Source organism: Carcharodon carcharias, chromosome 26 (assembly GCF_017639515.1).
Source record: "Carcharodon carcharias isolate sCarCar2 chromosome 26, sCarCar2.pri, whole genome shotgun sequence".
NCBI classification, from domain to species: domain Eukaryota; kingdom Metazoa; phylum Chordata; class Chondrichthyes; order Lamniformes; family Lamnidae; genus Carcharodon; species Carcharodon carcharias.
In genome coordinates this window covers 37,252,910-37,277,939 of record NC_054492.1, presented here as the reverse complement: position 1 = coordinate 37,277,939, position 25,030 = coordinate 37,252,910, and the positions used below count along the sequence as shown (strand labels likewise).

General features: G+C 40.8%; 2 protein-coding genes across 2 annotated transcripts in view; both read left to right on the top strand.

The window, feature by feature from the left end:
* The first annotated feature begins 4,745 nt into the window (after window positions 1-4,745).
* Window positions 4,746-12,775, top strand: pdcd7 (programmed cell death 7). Its single transcript, XM_041174687.1, has 5 exons — window positions 4,746-6,224; window positions 7,796-7,934; window positions 9,877-10,113; window positions 11,570-11,654; window positions 12,560-12,775. The coding sequence occupies exons 1-5, from the start codon at window positions 5,046-5,048 to the stop codon at window positions 12,687-12,689; spliced, it is 1,770 nt and encodes a 589-aa protein (XP_041030621.1). The 5' UTR covers window positions 4,746-5,045; the 3' UTR covers window positions 12,690-12,775.
* A 7,023-nt stretch (window positions 12,776-19,798) lies between these two features.
* LOC121269872 (ubiquitin-associated protein 1-like) overlaps window positions 19,799-25,030 on the top strand; it is a 34,101-nt gene continuing 28,869 nt past the window's right edge. The window contains exon 1 of the mRNA XM_041174910.1: window positions 19,799-19,912. Coding sequence (XP_041030844.1) covers window positions 19,876-19,912 — 37 coding nt within the window. The 5' untranslated portion in view covers window positions 19,799-19,875. The remainder of the gene's footprint in view (window positions 19,913-25,030) is intronic.

The window sequence follows — 25,030 nt, the reverse complement described above, 5'->3', positions numbered from 1 at the left end:
CAGCACAATGCCACCACCAAACACATCTTCCCTTCACCCCCCACCACCTGGCGGCATTCCGCAGGGATCGTTCCCTCCGGTCACCCTGGTCCACTCTTCCATCACCCCCTGCACCTCAACCCCCTCCCATAGCACCTTTCCAAGCAACCGCAGAAGGTGCAACACCTGCCCCTTTACTTCCCCTCTCCTCACCTTCCAAGGACCCAAACACTCCTTTCAAGTGAAGCAGCATTTCACTTGCACTTCCCTCAACTTTGTCTACTGCATTTGTTGCTCCCAATGCGGTTTCCTCTACATTGGAGAGGCCAAACGCAGACTGGGTGACCGCTTTGCAGAACACCTTCGGTCTGTCCGCAAGCATTACCCAGACCTCCCTGTCACTTACCATTTTAACACTCCACACCGCTCTCATGCCCATATGTCTGTCCTTGGCTTGCTGCATTGTTCCAGTGAAGCTCAACGCAAACTGGAGGAACAGCACCTCATCTTCAGACTAGGCACTTTACAGCCTTCCGGTCTGAATATTGAGTTCAACAATTTTAGATCATGAACTCCCTCCTCCATCCCCACCCCCTTTCTGATTTCCCCCTCCTTTTTGTTTTTTTCCAATAATTTATATAGATTTTTCTTTTCCCACCTACTTCCATTATTTTTAAGTGTATTTCATCCATTGTTTTATCTCTACCTTTTAACCTATTTCGATCCCTTCCCCCACCCCACCCCACCCCCACCCCCACTAGGGCTATCTGTAGCTTGCGCGTCCTGCTTTCTTCCTTTAATTAGGACATTCCTTTAGATAATATCACCACCTTCAACACCTCTTTGTCCTTTTGTCTGTGACATCTTTTGGTTATCTCCACCTATCACTGGCCCTCTATCCAGCTCCTCTTGTGCCACCGCCCCCCCCACACACAACCCCCCACCCGCAACAACCCCCCCCCTCCCCCGCCAAAACTGCTTATATTTCACCTCTCTTCTATTTTTACTTAGTTCTGTTGAAGGGTCATTCGGACTCGAAATTTTAACTGTGTTCCTCTCCGCAGATGCTGCCAGACCTGCTGAGTTTTTCCAGGTATTTTTGTCTTTGTTTTGGATTTCCAGCATCCGCAGTGTTTTGCTTTTGTTTTTATTATACTGCCTTAAGTGTTTTGTTTGAACTCCTATGTTGTTGATTAAAAATGAGTTGGATGGTTAAAGACGAAATGCCAGGGTGTCCACAATTAGTTTATTATCTCTGATTATGTTGGGACTCGGAGATAGCACCAGTTGAAGTTTCAGCTCCAGCAAAGACCTGAAGAGCCAAATGTCTGCCCCATGTGCTGTCATTGCTATGGTCCTTTTATCCTAACTTCATTGGGATGCAGGAACCTCAAGCCTCATCACTCAAGAGAATTGGGAGGTCTCAGCCAAGTGAAAGTATTTTAATACCAATATGGTATCCTTGTCATGGATTCATTAACTGCCTTGTTTCATATAGTTCATTAAAGAGGATATGGTGTCTAATTAAAAAAATGGAAGTGACTTAGTTCATTGATAATACATTATGAATGGAATTTGTATTTCCATGGACAAGTTTGTGAACTGGTTTGATCAGATTAGATGAATTCTGTCAAGTGGTACACTTGCATTATGCAACTGGATTTTTGTCTACCATTATCAAATCTATATTTCTTTGAAAATCCCTGATCAAAGGATATAAGCAACTCAGCTTCTGGTTCACTGATTCTTATTCCATATATGGTCAAAACACTTTTAATCCTTATGTTGGGTTATAAAACGTATGATACAAGAAGTAAGTTGATACTAAAAATAAATCAAAACAAGACTTTGTAAATGTGTTTCTTCCTTTTCCATCCCATATATCATAGAGACTGTATTTGAAATATTATACTTCATATTGCTATTTGATTGTACATAAATATTAGTTGTTTCGGTCTGATAAACCTAACCTGTGTTTAATCTTTGCCATTCCAAAGTGAGGTGGATAGCATAATGCAAAAATCGTTTAATCCAGTGAGCTGATTCCTGTAGGTAGCGTACTTTTAATTATTCATGGATAGCTACTCACTTCAAAGAGCAATTTATTGAAAAGACTCAACTTCTAGATTGTAGAAAACAACTCAGTTCATGGGAATAATTGTACAACTACTTTAATGAAAACCCAAATTGTAACACTTCTGTAAAAGTTTCATACCCTCTAAACTAAGGAAAAGTAATGTTACAAGTTTATGCACAAGCCATGGAGATTAGGAATTGGAGAAACATGAATCAATCCTACTTCTTAGGAAAAGGACAACAAGAGCTGTGACCAGTAACAAACTGTCTTGTACTCCATGCACATGGCTTTCAGTAAAATGGACAAGGTTAAAGGAGATGCTTTTGACCAGCTTTTACCAACTCCTTCTGCCGAATCTGTTGGTTTATTCATACCTCCCAGAGGACAGTATAACTGACCAAGTGGATAAATTGGTCAAATATGACCAACTAGAAAATTTGATTTTAAGTAGAAAAAAAATCTTCAAACACTTGCAAGACGGCATGATGCTTCTCAATACTAATCTAAGTAATTCATGTAGCTAATGTTTATAACCTAACCTAATAGAATGCCAGAGTTTTGTCTCTTCTGCAATGTAAAATATTGGGAATAAATCTTAGAGAAAAGAAGTTCCATGTTCAACAAACTCAAAGACCATTAACATTCATTCTACGGCAACACTCAATAAATACTTTCAGATCTGACAAGAACATTGGCATCAATCGTATCCTTTGCATTGTTTATTCAGACAATAATGACAGTACAGGACAGTAAAATTTGTTCCTCACACATGATGTTGAACCCTATTCATGCAATATCCCTAAAAACCTACAAAAATATTGTTTTTTCCAATACCTGTAAATGTTAGACTACTATGAGAGCTGTTTAGTGATTCAACTTCATCCAGGTGTGATTTGTATTGGAACTGCTATGGAGTTAAGTTGTAGATCAGACTTAATCTCATTGAATGACAGAACAGGCTAGGTGGCCTCTTCCAGTTTCTATGTTACTTTTCAGCTCTACATAGCTTTAGAAGTTATAGGGTCTGGTATTTGAATCAATCAGCTGGAAGATTCAGTGCATTCAAATTTGTCCCTTAACAATGTTCAAACCTTTAAATATTTTCAGTTGCTTGCATCTGTGTGCTCTTTTTCCAACCCTGTATACTTGTTAGTATTCCAGGATGTCCTAGTGGCAACTTATAATTAAAATTTTGGATAACAAACATATTAAATCATCAAATATCTACTTGCCAAAATCTCCCTAATTTTAAAGAAGCCAAATCATACAATTACTGTTATGTTTAACTGCATTTAGCTTTTCTAGTACATTTTAGAAATACATTTAAAAAAAATAATTTTAGTGCTTTTTTATTCATTCATGGGTTGTGGGCACCGCTGGCTAGGCCAGCATTTATTGCCATTCCTAATTGTCCTTGAGAAGATGGTGGTGAGCAGCCTTCTTGAGCTGCTGCAGTCCATGTGGTGTTGTAGGTACACCCACAGCTGGTAGAATTAATTGTATTCTAGATAGCTTCATAGAAATTAATTAATTGTGTTGGGCTTTCGTGTTATTAGACCAAATTTAATCAACTGTAAGACTAATACTAACTTCATGTATAGTTTTTATTATATTAATCATTAAGTGACTGGTGATGTGATGGATTTGAAGAGCAGTTGCTTCAATGAAGGTAATAGTCATGGCAACCTGCAGGAAGTACTTTTTCCTGTGGAGTTTTCCAATCCTGTAAAGAAAGGTAAAACCAACCTATCGTACCTAGGAGTCGGAGTGAAGGTGATGGGATTGAGTCCTGACCAATTCTTGATTCTACCTGAGGGTACAGGTGAGTCGAGGACTTTGGCTTCTCCTGGAGGGGTTGGTCAGCCTGGCTCTAGGGGGCGCGCAACCGCGACTCCTGTTGGCTCCTGATAAACCCCGCCCTTTCTACGCGCTGATTGGATATCCGTGGCTGTCAATCAGATGACGTGGTGGTGGGGGGGAGCTGGCGGTTCGGGCTGAGATGGAGCGGCCGCCACCATTTTATGCTGGTCTTCCCGATCGGCGCCATGGGCCGCCCGTTCCGCCGGCTGCGGCTTTCACCCCGCCGAACCAAGGCCGAGACGCCTTTTATAACCCTGGGAGTAGGAGTGAGGAGAAGCCTGGTGCCGCGTTCCCTCTCCCCCGGCAGCATGGCTTCCCTGTGCCGGAGAGGGGCCTGGCCCAGGGCCGGGCTGTGGCCGGCGGAGACTGGGGGCCGCCTGCTCCCCTCACCGAGAGTTACCTTCAGCCCGGCCCGGGAGGGCCTGCTCCGGCTATGGGCAGAGTGGAGCCGTTAGAAGAGCACAGCCAGCAGCAGCAGCAGTGGGATCAGGGGCCTCGAGAACACCCACAGGACCACCAGCGGAACTACTCTCACCACCCACAGCATAAGCACCCGCAGTGTCCATCCCAGCCCTGGGGCCGTGCCCATCCCCCTCACCCACAGGGTCAGCAGCACCGAGACCACCCCCCTCACCCACAGGGTCAGCAACACCCAAACCACCCACAGGGTCAGCAGCACCCAAACCACCCCCCTCACCCACAGGGTCAGCAGCACCCAAACCACCCCCCTCACCCACAGGGTCAGCAACACCCAAACCACCCCCCTCACCCACAGGGTCAGCAGCACCCAAACCACCCCCCTCACCCACAGGGTCAGCAGCACCCAAACCACCCCCCTCACCCACAGGGTCAGCAGCACGGAGATCATCACCCTCACCCACAGGGTCAGCAGCACCCAAACCACCCCCCTCACCCACAGGAGCAGAGTCAGCAACACCCAAACCACCCCCCTCGCCCACAGGAGCAGAGTCAGCAACACCCAAACCACCCCCCTCGCCCACAGGAGCAGAGTCAGCAACATGCAAACCACCCCCCTTACCCATTGAATCAGCAACATCGAGGCCACCCCCAAAGTCAGCAACATCCAAACCACCCTCCTCACCCACAAGGCCATCAGCATCTGGACCATATGTCTCTCTCACAAGGACATGAGCACCCTCCCCACCCATGGAATCATCACCACCAAGGTCAAACTCCCCACCTGCAGGGCTACCCTCCCCTCCCTCAGGGTCATGAGCAGAAGGAACGTCTGCCCCAAGTGCAGGGATATGAATGCAGAGACCAAGCTAGTTTCCCACAGGGATTTTCACATCCGGACCAGTCAGCTGATCAATTTCAGGAATGCTATCCTCAGCAGGGACAGTCGTATCATCGTCCTCAACCTCCCTATCAACACGAACACCCGGATTCTCAGCAACAGTATCCATTCCGGGAACGTTTACATCCTGAGCAATATCCACCCTTCTCTGAGAGAACTGGAGTTGCCAACAATGTACCACCTCACATCCACAGCATGTCTTCCCAGCCTCAGAACAGTTCCTGCCAAGACCAAAACTTGCTTCGTAGTGAAACTCCTAATTTACCTGCTGGGTATGGACCTCAAAATTCTCAGTTAATAAATCACAGCATCCAGAATAATCAGAACTTTCCAAATTCATCAGGGGAGATGCCACCTTGGGAAAATGATCACAGCATGCAGTATAACAATGAAAAGATGGGAACACCGTGGCCCAGTGTTGCTAATTTCTCACAAAACCTAAAAGACATCAGTGTGGAACAATTGCACAGAAATGACTTGATGACCAGGAAGTCATCATCAGACCAATTCTCTCATAATTTTAAATGTAATGAACCTCTAAAAGAGCAAGATGAGTTATGGCTTACAAGATTCTTGTCAAAACGTAGGGTGCAACCTTCCGAGATTAAAAAGCCCAAATCTTTCCCGTTAGTTAGTGAAGTAAAGGAATCGGTGCTTAGTGCTTGTAAACTTGTCACTGAGCTGACTGCCTTATGCCAGCAGTTAAGGCATAATGTGGAAAATGAAGTAGTCTGGACTGAATCTTATCTAAAAGCAATTGAAATAAAGACTGCTTTACAGGAAAAACTAAAGACGTTAAACGACAGCGACTACCTCAGTGCTGTGAAAAAGAAACTGGAAAGAATAAAAAAGAAAAGAAGCAACATTCAACGGAAGAAGCAAGAGTGGCGGTTAGAAAAACAAGAGGAAGAGGCAAGGGCAGCAGAAAAAGAAGCAAAAATTGACGAATGGCGAATGAAGTGTGTCCGAGAAGTTGAAGAAAAAAAGAGGGTATTTAATTTTATCTTTACTGCATTGCATGTGTGATTGGGACACAGTGATTTGCACAGCTTAGCAATTGTAAGGTCTGGGCAATAGCAAACATAGACATAAATACAAATATAGATTTGAAGTGTGCCAATTACTTAGTGCTGTAAATGCATTAAATCACACTGGCCATAGTGTTTACTTCATTCAGAACTAATGATTAGGAAGATATTGGGAATGGTCTAGTTTGTTACTATAATTGCACTATACTGCAGTTCCTCAGGTGCAGTCAACTGCCTGATGGCCATTTTCAATCTATGAACCTTGATGGCAACTTCTTATCAGACTTGTCAAATCCAATTCTCAACCAGGTTTGGCATGCGCTATTTGCAGCAAAGGCCATTGGATAATAATGAGAAATGACCAGCCGGGCATATTCTTCTATTTCTAATGTAGATGTAATAAGAGGAATTGTTGCACCCCAGCAGCTGCCCAGCACAGAGATGGAAACTAGTTCTTCTGGCTTGTGTAGTTCAGTACCACAAAGGCAGCTTTAATGGGTGGATAAAATAATGGGTGATAAATTTACAGTTGGTTCAGCTGCTTAATCCTTACTTAAATATGGATGCACCTTGTATTACACATAATTTGTTCAATTGTAAGCATAGAAATACGACCTGGACAAGTTTAATACAGTTCTTCAGAAGACTGCTAAAGTTATATACACAGTGTTTGAGCCTTTAGTCCTTGCATACATGTTGTACAGAATACTCTCAGCAGGGATTTATTATAAGTTATCCAATAACTTGTCCCGTTTTGTTGATTTGAATTTATTTTAAAGTTAAATAGCTTCCATGTGTAGTCAAATGCAATGTTGCTAAGAATGAATGGTCACTGTAGAAATTCTTCAGAATTGTGTTTTATACAGCATAAAAATATATTAAAACTGTTGCTCTATTGCATCATAGTCACAGTAATTTACCGAAGATGTTTTTGCCATAATCTTTGTTTTCTTGTTCTATCAAATTGTTAAATATAGGAAGAGATATTCAGGCTTTGGACTTATCAGAAACCTAATGAATTTGGGGTGTTATGTTATACTAGTGTATTGTCATGGTTTTGGAGGAAAATTAAAATTCAAAGGATTGATGAATTATAAGGTAACAGTTTCAACTTTGCAACAACCCACCTTAGGACTTTTAAGAAACTTATATATTCATATAACAGCCAGTACTCTCATTCTCATACACATTTTGCTTATAGAAGCCACAAGGATGGTTGGTGTAGTAAATGAATATGCGCAGCATGTAATCAAGGAATTGCTGGGGGAAATTAACAAGCCCATTAAGTGTTTGCAGAAATTTCACTTTTTCAAAAGCAAAAGTTAGAAAACATACCTGTTAATTCAGTGAACCAATGGAGGTGTGGAATTTGCAATAGACTTTCTTGGATTAATCAGTGGAAGAGATGTCATGGTACTGTAGATAGTTTGTGGAAAGAATAGGCATTCTCTGTTTCATCTTGTTTAATATTTTGATTTACACCATCACCACTTTGGATATTCTGTTCAGAGCAACAATATTTTTGGTTTGTAGGAACGTGAACTGAAAGCTGCAGCAGACAGTGTCTTGTCAGAGGTGCGGAAGAAACAGGCAGATGCAAAACGACTAGTGGATATCCTGCGGGCACTGGAGAAGCTGCGGAAACTGAGGAAGGAAGCTGCAGCTAGAAAAGGTGTGTTGGTAAAAAGGAAGTGGCCCACATTCAGCCATGTATTTTCAACTTTAGTTCAACAAACCATTTTCTACAGGGCCTGAGATTGCTGCTTCATGTATGTCAGTCTTGTGTGACAGCCAATGACTTTACATTACACTATAGACTGTCAGGAGCTCAACACTTCATATCACATTACACAGTGTAGAATGCCAATAGAAAGCTATTCAACCTATCCTGCCTGTGTAGATTCTTTGCTAAGAATCTAGAACTAACCCTACTTTATTGCCCCTTATTTTCCTCTTTCAAATGTTTATTTACTTTTCCCTTAAAAGATGCAATGGTCTCTGCCTCAACTACTCCATTTTACTATACTGCAGATCGTTTCCCAGAGAACATTATTGCCTAGAACTATGATTCACACAAAAGATTGCAATGCATAATTTACAATGCTTTGCTGAACCCTGGTTAAATTATGTATTAGGCCACAAAATACTGTAAGATTATTCCTTGTTAAGTTGATCTCAGCAGTAACTAGATCACTGCTAATTATCTATTCTTTCAGTTGCTTTCTGCAAATATGGTACCAAATATTTACAAAAAATAAGTACTGATATTTTCACAGGGGTGCTTTCAAGTGCTGGAATGGCAAAGTGACTTCCCCAGAGAACTCAGCAAGTTTATGCCTGTGTCCTTAGAATGTTACACACTTCCATTCGAACTTTTAACTCCAGTGCATCTTAAAAATGCAGTATGTACGTAAGAACACACAAATGTTCAGAAATGAGGAAAGGGGATTTAGCACGTAAAAACTCATCCTGCAAGCACAATAATTTCCCCGTTAGGCTATTTGCTTGTATTTTGCACATAATAGCATGCCTCATTAACCCTGATTTTGCCAAAGGACCTGTAGTGGACTCCTGTGCTGGGAGTCTCTAACCTTTAACATCTTGACTACCAGATAGTTGTCTAGTTAACAAATTGTGTTTCCACTACTTATTCATTAAATGAAACCTCATACTGTAAATATATAAATGTTTTGTCTTTTTAAAAATATTAATAAATTAATTTATATTCTATAAATTTATAGAAAAAATGTATTTGGAAACAAACTTCATTTTTTTCCCTTTTGAAACTAAATATTATGTATTATTGGAAATATTTATCTACATCTAGTATTTGATTTGCAAAGCTGAGAACCTTACAGCTATTTGAAAAAGGTCATGACTTGTGTTTGATGAGGCATTTAGTTCATTTGATTTTATGCAACATGAATATGAACACAAACTCTACAAATAGACTAAGGATAGAAAAATATGCTGATTTGTTCTTGCACAAATCCTGTGTGGAGGATAAAAGATGCAGTGAATTTTGAATATTCTAGCATATGGAAACCTTGACCTGATTGAGTAACAAATGTGTTCTGATGTGTTATCCTAGTGCAAGACTGAAACAGGGACCATTTTTTGTCAGCCTTCGTAGAAATGTTGTTTTACACTTCCAGTCCCTACTCTGTAACTTTGGTGGAATAAACCCATAAGCTTTGATAAATTCTGAATCCTATAATTTCGTGATACTAGATTGCACTATAATGGATGTTTAAAATTGCAAAGGTTTGCGCAGTAAAGGCTCAAGCTAATGAGCACGGTTTTTTTAAGATAAAAGCAAATTACCTGGGATGCTGGAAGTTTGAAATAAAAACAGAAAATTCTGGAAAAACCCAGCAGGTCTGACAGCATCTGTGGAGAGAGAAACAGGGTTAATGTTTCGAGTCTGTATGAAGAAGGGTCATACGGACTTGAAACGTTAACTCTGTTTCTCTCTCCGCAAATGTTGTCAGACTTGCTCAGTTTTTCCAGCATTTTCTGCTTTTATTTCAGTTTTCTTAAGGTTTTGTACCAGTTTAACTGTAACTATATAATTAAATCAATCTGACGATTCAAATGCTGTGTTGCTTGTACAGGTGTTCAACCTCCTCCTTCAGCTGATGAAACTTTTGAACATCATATTGAGAGGCTGAGAAAACTAATTAAAAAACGCAGTGAATTGTATGATGCAGAAGAGCGAGCCCTGAGAGTTATGCTAGAAGGAGAACAAGAAGAAGAAAGAAAAAGGGAAAATGAGAAAAAACTGAAGAAAGAGAGAGAAAAACTAGAGAAACAGCAACGTGAAATAGAATCCATGATGTTTGGAGATCCAGGTATTTGTTTCCCCTTTTCTATTTCTCTTCTTTAATATAAATAAATTCAGTTTTTAAAACAAACTGTATTGTTATAATGAGCAAGTTAGATAATTGGTCTTTGTTTTACTGAGGATCTAGTAACTGAAGACTAATGTAAAATTATACAACGTTAATGTTTCAGATTGAAGACCTCTCACAATACTCTGATGACAGATCATCCACCTGAAACATTAACACTCTTTTTCTCTGCACAGATGCTGCCAGGCCGGCTGAGTATTTTCTGCATTTTCTATTTTTATTTGATTCCCAGCATCCGCGGTATTTTGCTTTAAGTTAGTCAAGTCAAACCAATGGCTAACTTGGAAAGTTTCCTGATGATTGTCAATTGTAGCTATAGATGAGATCCAGACCATCAACAGAAGAAAAACTTGCATTTATAGAGCACCTTCTGTGACCTCGGGATGTTTCAAAGTGCTTTGGTGCCAGTGTAGTACTTTTGAAGTGTGGTCACTAATATGGTACAATATACATTCTATGTTAACATTTCACTTGAGTGTTATTTGGAGTTCCATCAAATTGCAGAAGTGCAGGAACCCACTCAATCATATTTTACAACTTCAATTATCAGATGTCTGATAAATTACCAATGCTGATTTTTGGGGATCTCAATAATTTGTTCTTTTCAGTTAGCATTGTCTACATTGCCATATGTTATCTTAATATATAGGCTCCTGGTAATAGTTAATTAAAACATGAAGTGCCCATGAAATAACCTTATTACCATTTGCTTATTTTCTATTCATCCAGCCAATTGCTATTTGCTGTGTTTTGCTAACTAGCAGCCAATCTCAGTCACTGCAGGACTGCAAATAGAATTGTGGCTCACACACGAGAACAATTTTATTCTTCCTGTCTCTGCGTACGGGAGACATTAGTACTCCATATCCCTTGTGATGAAGAACGTTTCATGACTGGAGAAATAGTTAAACTGAAAGATTTTTCCCCTTTTGTTACAATAGCCCAAATACAATGCGTAAAGATATCCAACTAAAGTAACAGGGATTAACACTCCACCATTACCTCTGTTGCTGAAGAATCCACCACTTTTTGAAGAGATCAGAAATAGCATTTTATGCTATTATTGAGTTACATTTAATTAAGATTTCCTTTTGTTATATGAAGTGAAACTTTAACAGGACCTTTTCACATTTTAAAGATCTTTATAAGGACCAGCCTTGTTGTGTACATAGCCTTACATCAGTCTCAAGTAAAATTTATTCCTCGTCTTTTAAAAAAAAAACCTTATTTAAAAGAACTCCAGGGTGCAACTGGATTAAAACAGTATAACTAAAGATTCTGAAGGGTTGGACCTCAATGGAACACCAAACTAAATTAACGTATTAAATTACCATTGCTATGGCATACTAAAAAAGAAACACCAAATGATTTGTTTATTTTTTACTTCATTCAATAGAATTACCTTCAGACCACCCACTGCAGCCATTTCGCCAATATTATCTGCAAGCTGAGCATTCTTCACATGTGCTTGTGCAAATCAGGTAAGGATTAATAAATATGTTCATATCTGAAGCCTTCGTATATGTTGGCATCATTATGTGTAATTGGTACCCCTAAAACAAGGAACAAAAGGAACATTTACCCAAACTGTTTGAATATTTCACACAACTCAGATTTTTAATGTTATCACTTTTTCCAAATGTATCTTATAAACTAGAGTAGCTCCTGTAGAATGGGATGAATTGAGGAAGGAAATGATCCTCTTCAGCTGAGGGCACTAATTTTTGCTAGTACATTACCTCAGAGTTGAAGGTGATGACAGAAGTTGGTCTATAATTTTCACATGGAACGCGATCGTTTTGCACTATTAATTTGGCAGTAATGAAGTCACCCAGACCCTAGCTGTTTATAAAAGGAAATTATTAGCCATCTAACGCTGGTGCTTGGAGACAGGCAAGCCTCCACCTGTTACTCTTTCCAGGATGTTTTTCTGTAGCAGTTCATTTATCATCTGTCATTAAAAATTAGTTATTTTTCAGATGGGACATTTACAATGCTCAGTAATATTTACTAGACTCTTATGTTAATTTCCAAAAGATAGAGTTGCCATGTTTGTTACCTGTTTCTTCATGTGGAGAGCCATGCCATCTCCTTTCTACATTCTAATGGAATGACTGAGTAATCTACCATTGTGGTCGCCATGCTCAAAATAGTTGGTTTTACTTTTATTGAATAGGTATCCTTTTTTTTCTTGTTTGAGATTAAGCAGAATCTTTTAGCCCCCGTCAAAAAACTCGTGAAATAATATTGCAGGTGCTATTTGAAACCTGCCATATGATTAGTGCGAGCAGGCAGAACTGATTTATACTTGTGATGAATACATAATGGTGCAGGATATGGTAACTATTGTAATTAGATTTAATGCTTTTCTTTCTCTCCTTGTTAGACAAGAATGGGATCGATATCTTGTGCCAGGAGATCATCCTGATGGAAGCAGTATTCCCCAGGGCTGGGTCTTTCCACACCCACCCTCTACTGCCACATGGGCAACTGCACTCAAACAGAATGAGAGTTGATGCTGTTGAACAGTTTTCTCTGTGGCTGAAGTATTTTATCGCCAATTAGTATCTCTTTTATATTTAATAAAGATGGATTCACCTTGTTCAGAGTTCTGTCTCATTTTGATACCATCCTAAATTCATAAGACTAGTGGACTGGTTTGCTTTGCCTGCAGAAAGACAGGACAAAGCAAATTTTCTTCAGTACATTATGGGGTTCTGTCATTTCTGGAATATATATTTCATGTAGTGGTAGAACCATGCAGGTGTGACTGTGTGTCACAGAATAGTGATGCCCAGGTAAGAGTATGACATTTATAGTGAATCTGATACACTATATTACTAGTGGATCTCCTGTGACATTGCACATGAAGAGTCAGAACCAAATGTAGTCTTCAGATGAAATGGGGTTAGAGAGCTTGCAGTAACTAGTCTGCTCTAAAATTTATACACGCATTCTATCACTAAGGATAAGTTATAATTACAGCCTGACAAGTTTTACACGGGAAGTTTTAATTCTAATTCTGGATGTAGGAAGAGCAAAGAAGGCAGGAAGTATAGACAGATGGAAGTTTTCAGAAATAAGGGCTAAAATTAGCAATATTTCAAATGATGACTAACGTTTCTAACCAGAATTTCTAATTTATCTGATCCCCTCTTGTTCCCGTTAACTCTAGTTGGGGCTGTAAATATACTTCAATCTCAATCAAAGCAAATATCCTAACTTACTGAGGTCTATTGTTAACAGCTAAAGCAAATAGTAACACCTCTGGATCTGTAAAATGGGTAATATTATTGAGCAGGAGCTAATTCAATGCTTTTAATAGTTTTCGATTAGACTGATCATGTACAAAGATTCTGTTTGAGGGGTGCAATGAGTTATATTATTTAAATCTTTAGAACCCCCAAGTACTTTCCTTAGCTTGCTTATTCATTCATTCACCCTCACCCTGTAGTTTTTCTTGTTCTCACTAGGCCATGTGTATTCAATAGTTTAAAGGACAAGCAAGTGGTTAGTACCAATGTTTTGAACCTGTCCTTTGTAATGTGAACAAGGATGGACTCTGGTTACCTCTCTGCAGCTGCACTGTCATGATCAGCCACGCTTGTATTCCTTTGGTCACTGACTAAGGAGTGACATTGATTGAAAACCTAGGAATAAATTGCCTTTCAAATAGGAATGTTGTGTGCTGTGTGGGACCTGAAAGAGAATATAACCGTAGGGAGAAAAAGGAAGATAATTAAATCAGTAGTTTGCAGCCATGCTTATAGCTGTCTAGAGAGTCCTTTGCAGAATCCCATGGTTGTAATATATTTTCCACATCATATGTGCTCTTAACATCTCAAGAATATCTACATTTTCTTCTAGCTGCGCATTCACATTGGCCATCTCCAATGAACAAAGATCACTTTTAGTTTGGAGAGGCAAATTGAGATCTTGTTGCATGTTCAAGCGCTGAGTCATATGTTGATAGATCATGGGCAAGAAAGTGATATTCTTCGGGGAGGGTGGTGATAAGATGCTTTAAGAGTGTGAAGCAGGCTGAGGGACAGCATGGTTTTGGAGAAAATGAGATTGAGTTGCCAGAAGATTTTGGGACAGCAGGATAGTGTATGGAATTCTGACTTTCGCATGGAACGTTGAATATAAAATATTGATCTCACTATACTGGTTACTGTACAGGTGGTGCAGCTGTATAGTAAGTATGATTAGAATATTGGGAACAAGAGCTTATAGATATGACGAATGGCTCAAAATTGGGGCTTTTCTGACTCAGACAGGGTGAAGAGTTCAAATAGAGGGTTTAAAATTTGGGAAAACTTTTGAGAGCATAAATGGTGATGTTAGGTGTAATTGGTTTGAATGGTCTTCTGTAAATTATATGATTCAATGCTACTGCATTTGTAGAGGATGATGGTCAATTTATTTTTGTAAGTTGTTGAAGCTGCCTTTGAGGAGAGGCTTAAGCAAGTTGTTGCTGATTGAGAGACAGAATATGACAACATGTTGGAGAGGCAAAGGAGGATTACAAAGGGAGAGAATTTTTCAAAGGGTAAATTTGGATTTAGAACAATCAATTTTTGGTGCTATCAAGATCACGGAAATTCAGGTGTAGCTCTGCAGGTAAGAAAATGTTGATGCAGGAGCACAGTAAAATACTGCAGCTATTCTGTTTTGGTTTCTGTAAGCTGCAGCAAAACTTGTCAATCTCCAGCAGGTGGCAGTAACTCCAAGGGAGTAACTGGAAAATTATACATATTTCACTATCTTTCCGATAATGAAACAAAATATATTTCTAGATTTTACCCTAGAAATGAATGCAAATGTTTGGAAAATTATCTATTTTGTTTTTAGTAACCAGTGCAGACATATTTCAACATAAAGTATGAAGATGCTACAATACTTCAGGAAAGGTGGGGTGGTGGGTGCATCAGGGTAGGATGTGGTTATACTTAGATACATAAGATTAGAGAGTAGCTTTGAGCAATTGCACTTTAAAGTTGGATAAGTTACACCAGGGGAGGTTTTATGGAGCAGTGAGTAGCGCCCCTACCTCTGAACCAGAAGCTCCAGGTTCAAGTTACACTCCAGGACTTGATGGCCAAGGAAGATGCGTTCATAACGCGGCCAAACAGATTTGAGGACCAACTTGTAAATCCTTCCAATGCATGCCAGTGGCAGGCAGTAAGAGTGGGAGAGATTGCTGGTCAGCCATGTGATGGAAAGAAATTGGAGCCTCTTCCATCCCTGTGCATAGCTCCAGATCATAACATGCATTTAAACTATGTTGTCACAGCAACTCAGTTGTCTGGATGGCCTGTGGATCATATTAGTACCAACAGCAGAGGGTTTGATGCCCTTTTTCTGGCTGGGGTGGATTTGGGATCCGTCTCCTGGACCTACCCTTGGTGGAGATTGCAGCATCGTGGGTTGGACCTGCCTTCAGGTAGAGAATTTAAGAAGAAGAAATTACATACCATATTTTAGATTGAAACAATCAGAATTTTGATTCAATTCAAAATAACATCATTGAAAATTTACAGCACAGAAGGAGGCTATTTGGCCTATGTTGGCCAAAAAAAAAGAGCCATCTGACCTAATCCTATTTTCCAACTCTTGGCCTGTAGGTTGCAGCAATTCAAGAACATATGCAAATATCTTTCAAATGTGATAAGGGTTTCTGCCTCCATCCTGTTTTCAGACAGTGAATTCCAGTTCCTTGCCAATCCCTGGGTGATAAACATTCTCTTCAACTCCCCTCTAACCTTTGCCAATCACTTTAAATGTATTGCCACACCCCACCCCCCTCCCCTCCACCTGTTACTGATCTCTCTGCAAAGGAAAATTAATCCTTTCTATCCACTCTATCTCGACCCCTTATCATTTTGTTCATCTCAATTAAATTGCCCCTCGGCCTCCTCTGTTCCAAAAATGCAACCCTGATTGATTTGCATGGTCGGTCACCAAGAAAACATTGCTCCCACATATTGATCAGAATTTATATGGAGATCTGTTTTCACCAAATGCATAAATATTTTTTTTGAAGGAGTGTCCTTTTTGAATCAGCAAACAAATAGAAAAATAATAGGATAATATATGTAATTTGTTACCTCTGATTCATTCTTTTTAGGCTTATTTCTCCTTTTTAGCTTTTAGATTTTTTTGTGATTCTGTAATTTTTTTCTGTTATTTTTCTCCATTCTTTATGCTACTTTGATTCACCAGGGGAATTTCTCCAATTTCTGTCTCTGATTCAAATTTCTTCATCCCTCAATTCATTCAGACATGGTTACTCACTCCATTTTTTTAGCCAGCCCCCTGATTTCTTCCAGCTGTCACTCCTAATCAGCTTGGTTCCATTGGAATTACCCTTAGTTCTGACTCAAAAGTCCACTCCAGGAATTGTGTGCTTCACCTAGACTGACATTTAACGCAATACTGAAGGAATGATTTGGATGAAATACGAAGCCAAGTCTGCCTGGGATTTAGTGGGATGTAACAGATTCCATGACACTATTTAGAGACCACTGAAGAGTTCTGGCCACCATTTCCCAAACCAGCACCAAAAGTAGATTAGTTGACCAATCAATTTACTGTTGGTTGTGGAATCTGGTGTGCAAAATGGTTGCTGTGCTCGCTTACTTGTCACAACTTCAAAGTCATTCATTGTATTTTTAAAAATTCATTCATGGAATGTGTGCATTGCTGGTAGGGGCCAACATTTAGGGGCGTAATTGCCCCCGAGTAGGTGATGGCGAGTCACCTCCTTGAACCAACTACTGTCCATGTGATGTTAGAACACCCAGAGTGCTGTTGGGATGGGAGTTCCAAGTCTTTTACCTGTGCTTTGAGAAGTTTCCAGAAAGACCTGATAAATCATAAGATAAATGCAAATCTATTTTTCCTTACCTTTACTTCTCTTAAACCAGAAGGACATCTTGACAGTTGCCTCTTCTCTCTAATTTTAAAGTTAGATTATCTGAATTTCAGGGGGCTGAATCTCCATCACTGGGTGAAAGGAGATTGGGTTTGTAAAGGTTGTTAAAAAGCTGCTGTATTTTCAGATGAACAGCATTGATTTGGCTAAATTGATGAAATTATACATATATATAATTTTCCATATCCTCTTCCATCACCAAGACCCCTTTCATCCACCTCTGTACATCATCAGTCTCCATACCTCAGTCCATCTGCCACTATGACCTCCTTCCATTTCCAATATCTCCACACTTAAATAGTCCAAAGCTGGCTGGCCTCCAATATTTCATTCTCCATCAACTTGAGTTCAACCAAAACTCTACTGTCTGTACTCTACATTGCAACAAGCCCCATTCACCCATCACTCCTGACCTACGTTGGCTCCTGGTCCAGCAACTCTTCGATTTTAAAATTCTCAACCTTGTGTTCAAATCCCCCGGCCCCATGTCCTCACCCCCTCCCTTTCTCTGTACCCTCCTCCAACCCTGAGAACTCTTGTCTTCCTCTAACGCAGGCATCCTTCCCCTCCCCATTGGCAATTGTGCCCCGAACCATTGGAATTCCTTCCCTAAAGCTCCCTACCTCTCAAACTCACTCTCCTCCTGGAATACCTAACCAAACCTACAGCTTCGACCAATCTTCTGGTTAGCCCTGGTAACGTTTCCTTTTCTGTATCAGTGTGTGTTCTCATGCTCCCGGTGAAGCGCCTTAGGTTGTTTTCCTACCATCAAGGCATTATGTATAAATACAAGCGTCGGACGCTGGTGTGGTGCTGTGGGGATAGTAGATGTATTAACATAACGCCGGATTAGGATGCCCATCATCCTAAGAAGCTCTAATCAGTAATCACTGATTTCGTCAGATAGCCATTCAGGTGACATCTCTCTCTCACACACACACACATTGCACAGAGCATTTTCTGCAGCAACAGCTCGCCGTGAAGATAGTTTGAAGGAAGCAATCCTCCCCCAAACCTGGTCCCCAACAGTAAGCAATTTTAAATACCAGTAATGGCATAAAAATCACAGTAGAACATTGTTCGCTTACACGCTTCACGCTATTTAAGAAACGTGATAGCTACAGTAAACACTATTTTAGAAATATCGAAATTAGGAATGTTCTTTACCTATCTTTGATATCTCAAGCGTTTCCCAGTTTTGAATGTAATAACCTTTTGTGACATAGAGCATCAAGATGAAAGGGGGAAAGCTGCAGGACGTTTATGAATATGCGGAACTTAAGATAAAAGAAAGTAGTTAACAATTCTAATATATTTTGCACACCGGCATATTCTATTTGTGTTTTTGATGTGATTACTGGAGTTGGATGGTTTCCAGTGGACAAATATAACACATGTACGCCTGAATATTTCTGCTCTGATTGCTCCTGTTATTATTATGTTTTTCCCTTTTTAATTAAAACTAGTGACTATGTATGTTTTAAATGTCTTACGGAAGACATTTTTTCCACACATATACAATATAATGTATACACAATACATGCGCCAAACTCTTTCCCATTTTATCGAAGGAATGTTTAGCTGTCCCCTGAGGTGACAAATTTCGACAGCTTTTCCAGTCACGTTAATGCGGACGCAAAAAAAAATCTTAATTCTTGTATTGATTGTTCTGAAATCACATTTATTCGCCTATTCATTCCTGACGAATGGCCTCAAAACAGTATATCGTCGCCACCTAACTTTGAAGAAATCAGAAAATACGAATGTTGGAAATCGCAAATAAAAAACAGAAAATGCCGGAGCCTGTCCGCACCCGAGAGAGTTTTAAAAACAAAAAAACTGCGGATGAGAGTTTTGTTCTCTGTTCCCACTCCTTCCAGATACTCTGCATATCCAGCACTTGTTTCTATTTCTGACTAAACTCAACCATTCCGTAACTGCAGCATCACTTTTTCTAATTGCAATTTGGCATAACATCGCATCTAAAACCGAACTTTCCGACCAGATAATTGGATATTTCCTGGAGGAGCTTCTAACCCAATTAACCCACGCATGTTGATCGACAAAAGTGAACACTGATCGGCAGCCCAAGAATCCAATTCCCCATTACTGGACCACGGCAATACCAATTTAGATGATTATTCTTATTTGGCATTTGAAATACTAACAAAATGGGAACTTGCTCCAGGGCAATGAGAGAGGTTATTAATATAATTATTGACACCAATCTACGTGAAATCTGTAATCTTAACATGAGAAGGGCTTTGCGAATGGTTGTGTGTGTCAAGGTCAGTTTGGGGGGGTAATTATAGTGCGTTGAGTTGTGCTTGTTAATCACGAACATCAGATCTAAGCTTGGAGATGTATTTTCTTGTTGGTCTCTTGTTCACTGGTAACCCTCGGCAAATCTGTTTAGAGCTTCAATCACGTGGGGGTTGCATGTCCAAGAGGGATCATCTTTCTGGAGATTAGTCTGTGCTAAACCTATGTTATCATCAGTTTAATTATAAACACACTTTCCATTAATGAAACGCGTTGATCTGTCTGAAACGTAATCTGAAATGCAGACTTACAAAAGAACCTATCACGTGTAAATTCGCACGTTTCCATCTATTATGTTCCAGCCAGCGGTATCTACGTGCTGTGTGCGAGTACGTTCCCAGTGACTTGACTACATCACCACGACGTTGAATCTCCCAATTTCATCAGAGTTGTTAGCCGATTGTTTCCTTCTTTTCAGATTGTTTGTGTCAAGTGTGGCAACAATGAGCAGTTCCGAGAATGAGGTTTACAGCAGCTTGGGTAAGTAATTCCACAAATGAATGCATGGGTGGTAAGGCGAATGTGGCCTGTCCTGTTAATTAAAACTAAACGGTTGTGCTCCCATGGCTGTAACATTTGTGGATGAGATCTTTCTCAATGGCAATCTCCTAATTTAAACAAAAAGCGACCAGCTGGTCCATCAAGTCTGCCTCACACAGTCCATCATGAATGGATATTCTCATTCCCCTACCAGTGGCCTGGGAGAGTTTAAAGATAAATGGTTTAACATTTAAGACAGAGGTGAGGAGGAATTTCGGCTCTTAGAGCACCCTTAGTCTTTGGAATTCGATTCTGAATATCTTCAAGGCTGAGTTAGATTTTTGTTTGACAAGGGAGTCAAGGGTTCCAGGGGACAGGCAAGAGAGTGACACCAAGGCCACAGTCACATAATCGTGATCTTATTCAATGGCGGAGCAGGCTCTGAATGGCCTACTCCTGCTCCTATTTTGTTGTGGCATTATGATCCTATGAGAGCAAAGAACAGAAAAACCCAAATACCAATTGAAGAAAAAAATGCCTGGAAAACATCAGACTCGCCTTCAGAGAAATGAACCTGTTCTAGGACAGTAGTTCTGAAACTGGCTTCTGTGAGCACCTGGGGACTTTTGGGGATTGGGGCAGAGGGTGGGCTGTTGCTCTCAAAATAATTGAGCTGGAGTTTAGTGCGGCTAAAGCCCATAGGTAGGAATGCAGTGTGACTGTCACATGTGCCACTCCCGGTTTGTGAAGTGGTGCTCTACAGATCTTCACAAATATTAAAGGAAAACCATAGTGGGCCAGCAGTGTTACCACTCCCCAGTTTGTGAGTGACCATAAGGCCATAAGACATAGGAGCAGAAATTAGGCCATTCGGCCCATCAAGTCTGCTCCGCCATTCAATTATGACTGATAAGTTTCTCAATCCCCATTCTCCTACCTTCTCCCCGTAACCTTTGATCCCCTTACCAATCAAGCACCTATCTATCTCAGATTTAAATACACTCAATGACCTGGCTTCCACAGCCTTCTGTGGCAATGAATTCCATAGATTCACCACTCTCTGGCTAAAGAAATTTCTCCTCATCTCTGTTCTCAAAGGTCTTTCCTTTACTCTGAGGCTGTGCCCTCGGGTCCTAGTCTCTCCTACTAATGGAAACATCTTCCCCATGTCCACTCTATCCAGGCCTTTCAGTATTCTGTAAGTTTCAATCAGATCCCCCCTCATCCTTCTAAACTCCATCGAGTATAGACCCAAAGTCCTCAAATGTTCCTCATATGTTAAGCCTTTCATTCCTGGGATCGTTCTCGTGAACCTCCTCTGGACCCTCTCCAGGACCAGAACATCCTTCCTGAGATATGGGGCCCAAAATTGCTCACAATATTCTAAATGTGGTCTGACCAGCCTCAGCAGCACATCCCTGCTTTTATGTTCTAGTCCTCTCGAAATAAATGCCAACATTGCATTTGCCTTCCTAACTACTGACTCAACCTGCAAGTTAACCTTAAGAGGATCCTGGACTAGGACTCCCAAGTCCCTTTGCACTCCAGACTTCTGAATTCTCTCCCCATTTAGAAAATAGTCTATGCCTCTATTCTTCCTACCAAAGTTCATGACCTCACACTTCCCCACATTATATTCCATCTGCCATTTCTTTGCCCATTCTCCTAACCTGTCCAAATCCTTCTGCAGCCTCCCCGCCTCCTCAATATTACCTGCCCCTCCACATATCTTTGTATCATCTGCAAACTTAGCCAGGATGCCCTCAGTTCCTTCATCTAGTAATGTATAAAGTGAAAAGTTGTGGTCTCAACATTGACCCCTGCGGAACTCCATTAGTCACCTTCTCACCTTCCATCCTGAGAAGGACCCCTTATCCCCACTCTCTGCCTCCTGCCAGACAGCCAATCTTCTATCCATGCTAGTACCTTGCCTCTAACACCATGGGCTCTTACCTTACTGAGCAGCCTCCTGTGCGGCACCTTGTCAAAGGCCTCTGGAAGTCCAAGTAGATAACATCCATTGGCTCTCCTTTGTCTAACCTATTCATCACGTCCTCAAAGAATTCTAACAGATTTGTCAGGCATGACCTCCCCTTGATGAAACCATGCTGACTTTGCCCTGTTTTATCATGCACTTCCAAGTATTCTGAAATCTCGTCCTTAATAATGGACTCTAAAATCTTACCAACGACTGAGGTCAGGCTAATTTCCCGTCTTTTGCCTCACTCCCTTCTTAAACAGGGAGGGTTACATTAGCGATTTTCCAGTCCTCTGGGACCCTCCCTGACTCCAGTGATTCCTGAAAGATCACCACTAACGCCTCCACTATCTCTTCAGCTATCTCCTTCAGAACTCTGGGGTGTAATCCATCTAGTCCAGGTGATTTATCCACCTTCAGACCTTTCAGTTTTCCTAGCACCTTCTCCTTGGTAATGGCCACCATACTCACCTCTGAATGGCAGAGGTTTTATTAAAACTCAGTGTCTATGGAGTGTCCATAAACTATTTATTTAAACAAAGATGAGAGATGCCAATGGTTTTCTCTGGACGCCTCACTTGTCATCTTTGTTCTTTCCTGTGTTTAAAAGAAATTAAATCACTAAAAACCACTACATTGCAAAAACACACACTGTCTTAGAATTTTTTTTAAAGGTTGGACAAATGAGTTACATAGTTAAATTCATTGGTTTAATGCTGAGTCAGGCAGCTTTGATCTGGTCAGACCCCACCTGGAGCATTGCCTTCAGCTTTGAGCACTACACCACAGGAAGGATATATTAGTCTTGGGAGGGCTGTAGTGCAGATTTACCGGAATGACACCACAGTTCCAAGGGTTAAGTAATGAATACAGGTTTCATAGACCGATGGATATTTCAGTGCTACTGGGCTAATGTCCTTTGAATGAGATGTCAAATCCTCCTGTTTCAGGAGTTTGCTGTGAGTAAACTAGCTGCTGTACTTAACTATAGAACCATAGAAAAGTTACGGCATAGAAGGAGCCCATTCAGCCCATTGTGTCTACACCGGCCAAAAAATAAAAAATAAAAAACTAGCTGCCCATTCTAATCCCACCTTCCAGCACCTGGTCCATAACTTGCAGGTTATAACATTTCAGGGGCAGATCCAGGTACCTCTTTAAATGAGTTGAGGATTTTTGCCTCCACCACTGAACCAAGAAGCAAATCCCAGACACCCACCACCCTCTGGGTGAAGAAGTTTTTCCTCATGTCCCTTCTAATCCTTTCACAATCACCTTGAATCTGTACCCCCCTGGTAATTGACTTCTCCGCTAGGGGAAACAGATCTTTCCTGTCTACTCTATCTAGACCCCTCATAATCTTGTACACCTCAAATAAGTCACCTCTGTTCTGAGGAAAACAACACTAGCCTTCCCTATGTTTCCTTATAGCTGCAATTTCCAAGTCCTGGCAACATTCTTGTAAATCTCCCTGTACTATCTCCAGGAAAATTATGCCTTTCCTAGAACGTTGCAACCAGAACTGTACACAAAATTCCATCTGTGGTCTAACCAGCGTTTTAGCATTACATGTTCCAGCATTACATCCCTATTTTTGTATTCTATACCTCACCCAATAAAGGAAAGCGTTCCAGATACTTTCTTTACCACCTTATCCCTCCAGGGACCTGTGGACATGCATCCAAGGCCTCTCACTTCGTCAACACCCCTAAATATTTGCCCCTGGAACTAGCTGCTGCACTTGTTCTATATCTGAAACACTTGAAGATACTACCTGTGCGTTCATGGTGCAAGTTCAGCACTGATATAGAATGGTTCAAACTGATAATTTTGAAATGCAAATCAGGGGTGAAGGCCAAAACTGCTTTCAGAGCAGAGTTGTACTGCAGCAGCTGTCTGACCACGACAACAGGGGCTGGGTTTATGAAACCCAGTGGGAGTGGGACTGGAGCTGGGTAGGCAGAAGAATCACCGTGAAGGAGCAGCGTGCTGGTTTTCCAGCACCTTCCTGAAGTGGCAAGGAGCCAGTTAAGGTAATTAAGGGGCTTTACCTGCAGGCGGGCTCCTAGTGGCAGCTGAAACAAGGTCAGTGAAAGGAGGTGGCCTCCCAGCTTACAAACCATTACATTTATGGCTGCAGGGCATCCTGTGGAAGGGTTCGCACCCCACAATGGTAGTCTCATAGTTGTGGCCATTCTTAATTTCCAAAGTTTTTAAAATGCTGAAAGGGTGCCTCCATCTTGAGGTTCCCTCTTTCTCTCTCACCTGTGTTGGCAGGCTGCAGCTCTTTGTGTTGGAGAGCCTCATATCTGCTGTCCAACATCGCAAGCCCATCCGCAGGCCTTAATAGGATGGTGAGCGCATCCCGTGGACATTGATTGGCCAATCCTGCAAACATTGTATCTAGTAGCTTTTCCTAACATGATGCAGGCACAGGACCCACATTTGATCCCAACCCCAAATGGAAAATCCAGCCCTAGATTAAAAACTGCATCAACAGTTTCACATCAATGCAATGGCTTTGGAGTAGATGCGTCTTCAGATATGATTGTGTGCAACAGAAATTTATTATTGCCTTATTTTCAAACTTAAACCTCGACCTTTCACCCAGATTCCTCAGCTAAACAAAAAGAAAGGAACCATTCCTTGAACAGTCATCAGGAATATTTAGCAAGATGAAGAAACAAAGGGCAGTAAATGAATTAGAAGCAAGTAAATTATTCTAATTATCTTGGAACACTGGAAAATTTGCACTGATAGCAATCCAATCAAATTGTGCAAACATTCAGTCTAAGTATTCCAAGTCAAACTACATACGTATAAAAATAACATGTCTGGGGCTCTTGATTCAATGATTAGTTAGTTCAATGCTGGCATAACCTCAGTGTTAAAAGGTAAGCAATCTCTGCGCCAGTATCAACATTCCAGAACACAGTGCAGTAAAGTCATGCCAACTTCAGCACATGGCATCCATTTAGATAAACAGCAGACTGTAAAATCTGAAATATATGGAAACAAAATTTGGACAATTTGTTCCCCATCAACTAAGTGAACAAAAGGGCAGTGAGAAAATTAGGCTAATAACACAAGGTGATGTTATGAGTTTTATGTTGCAGCAGATAAAGTGTTTTTACCAATTA

Excerpts from the sequence above, each read along its gene's own strand:
- pdcd7 (XM_041174687.1), top strand. The coding sequence starts at position 5,046 with ATGTCTCTCTCACAAGGACATGAGCACCCTCCCCACCCATGGAATCAT. Across the intron at positions 6,225-7,795 it reads AAGTTGAAGAAAAAAAGAGG|GAACGTGAACTGAAAGCTGC; the intron begins GTATTTAATTTT and ends TTTGGTTTGTAG. Across the intron at positions 11,655-12,559 it reads CATGTGCTTGTGCAAATCAG|ACAAGAATGGGATCGATATC; the intron begins GTAAGGATTAAT and ends TCTCCTTGTTAG.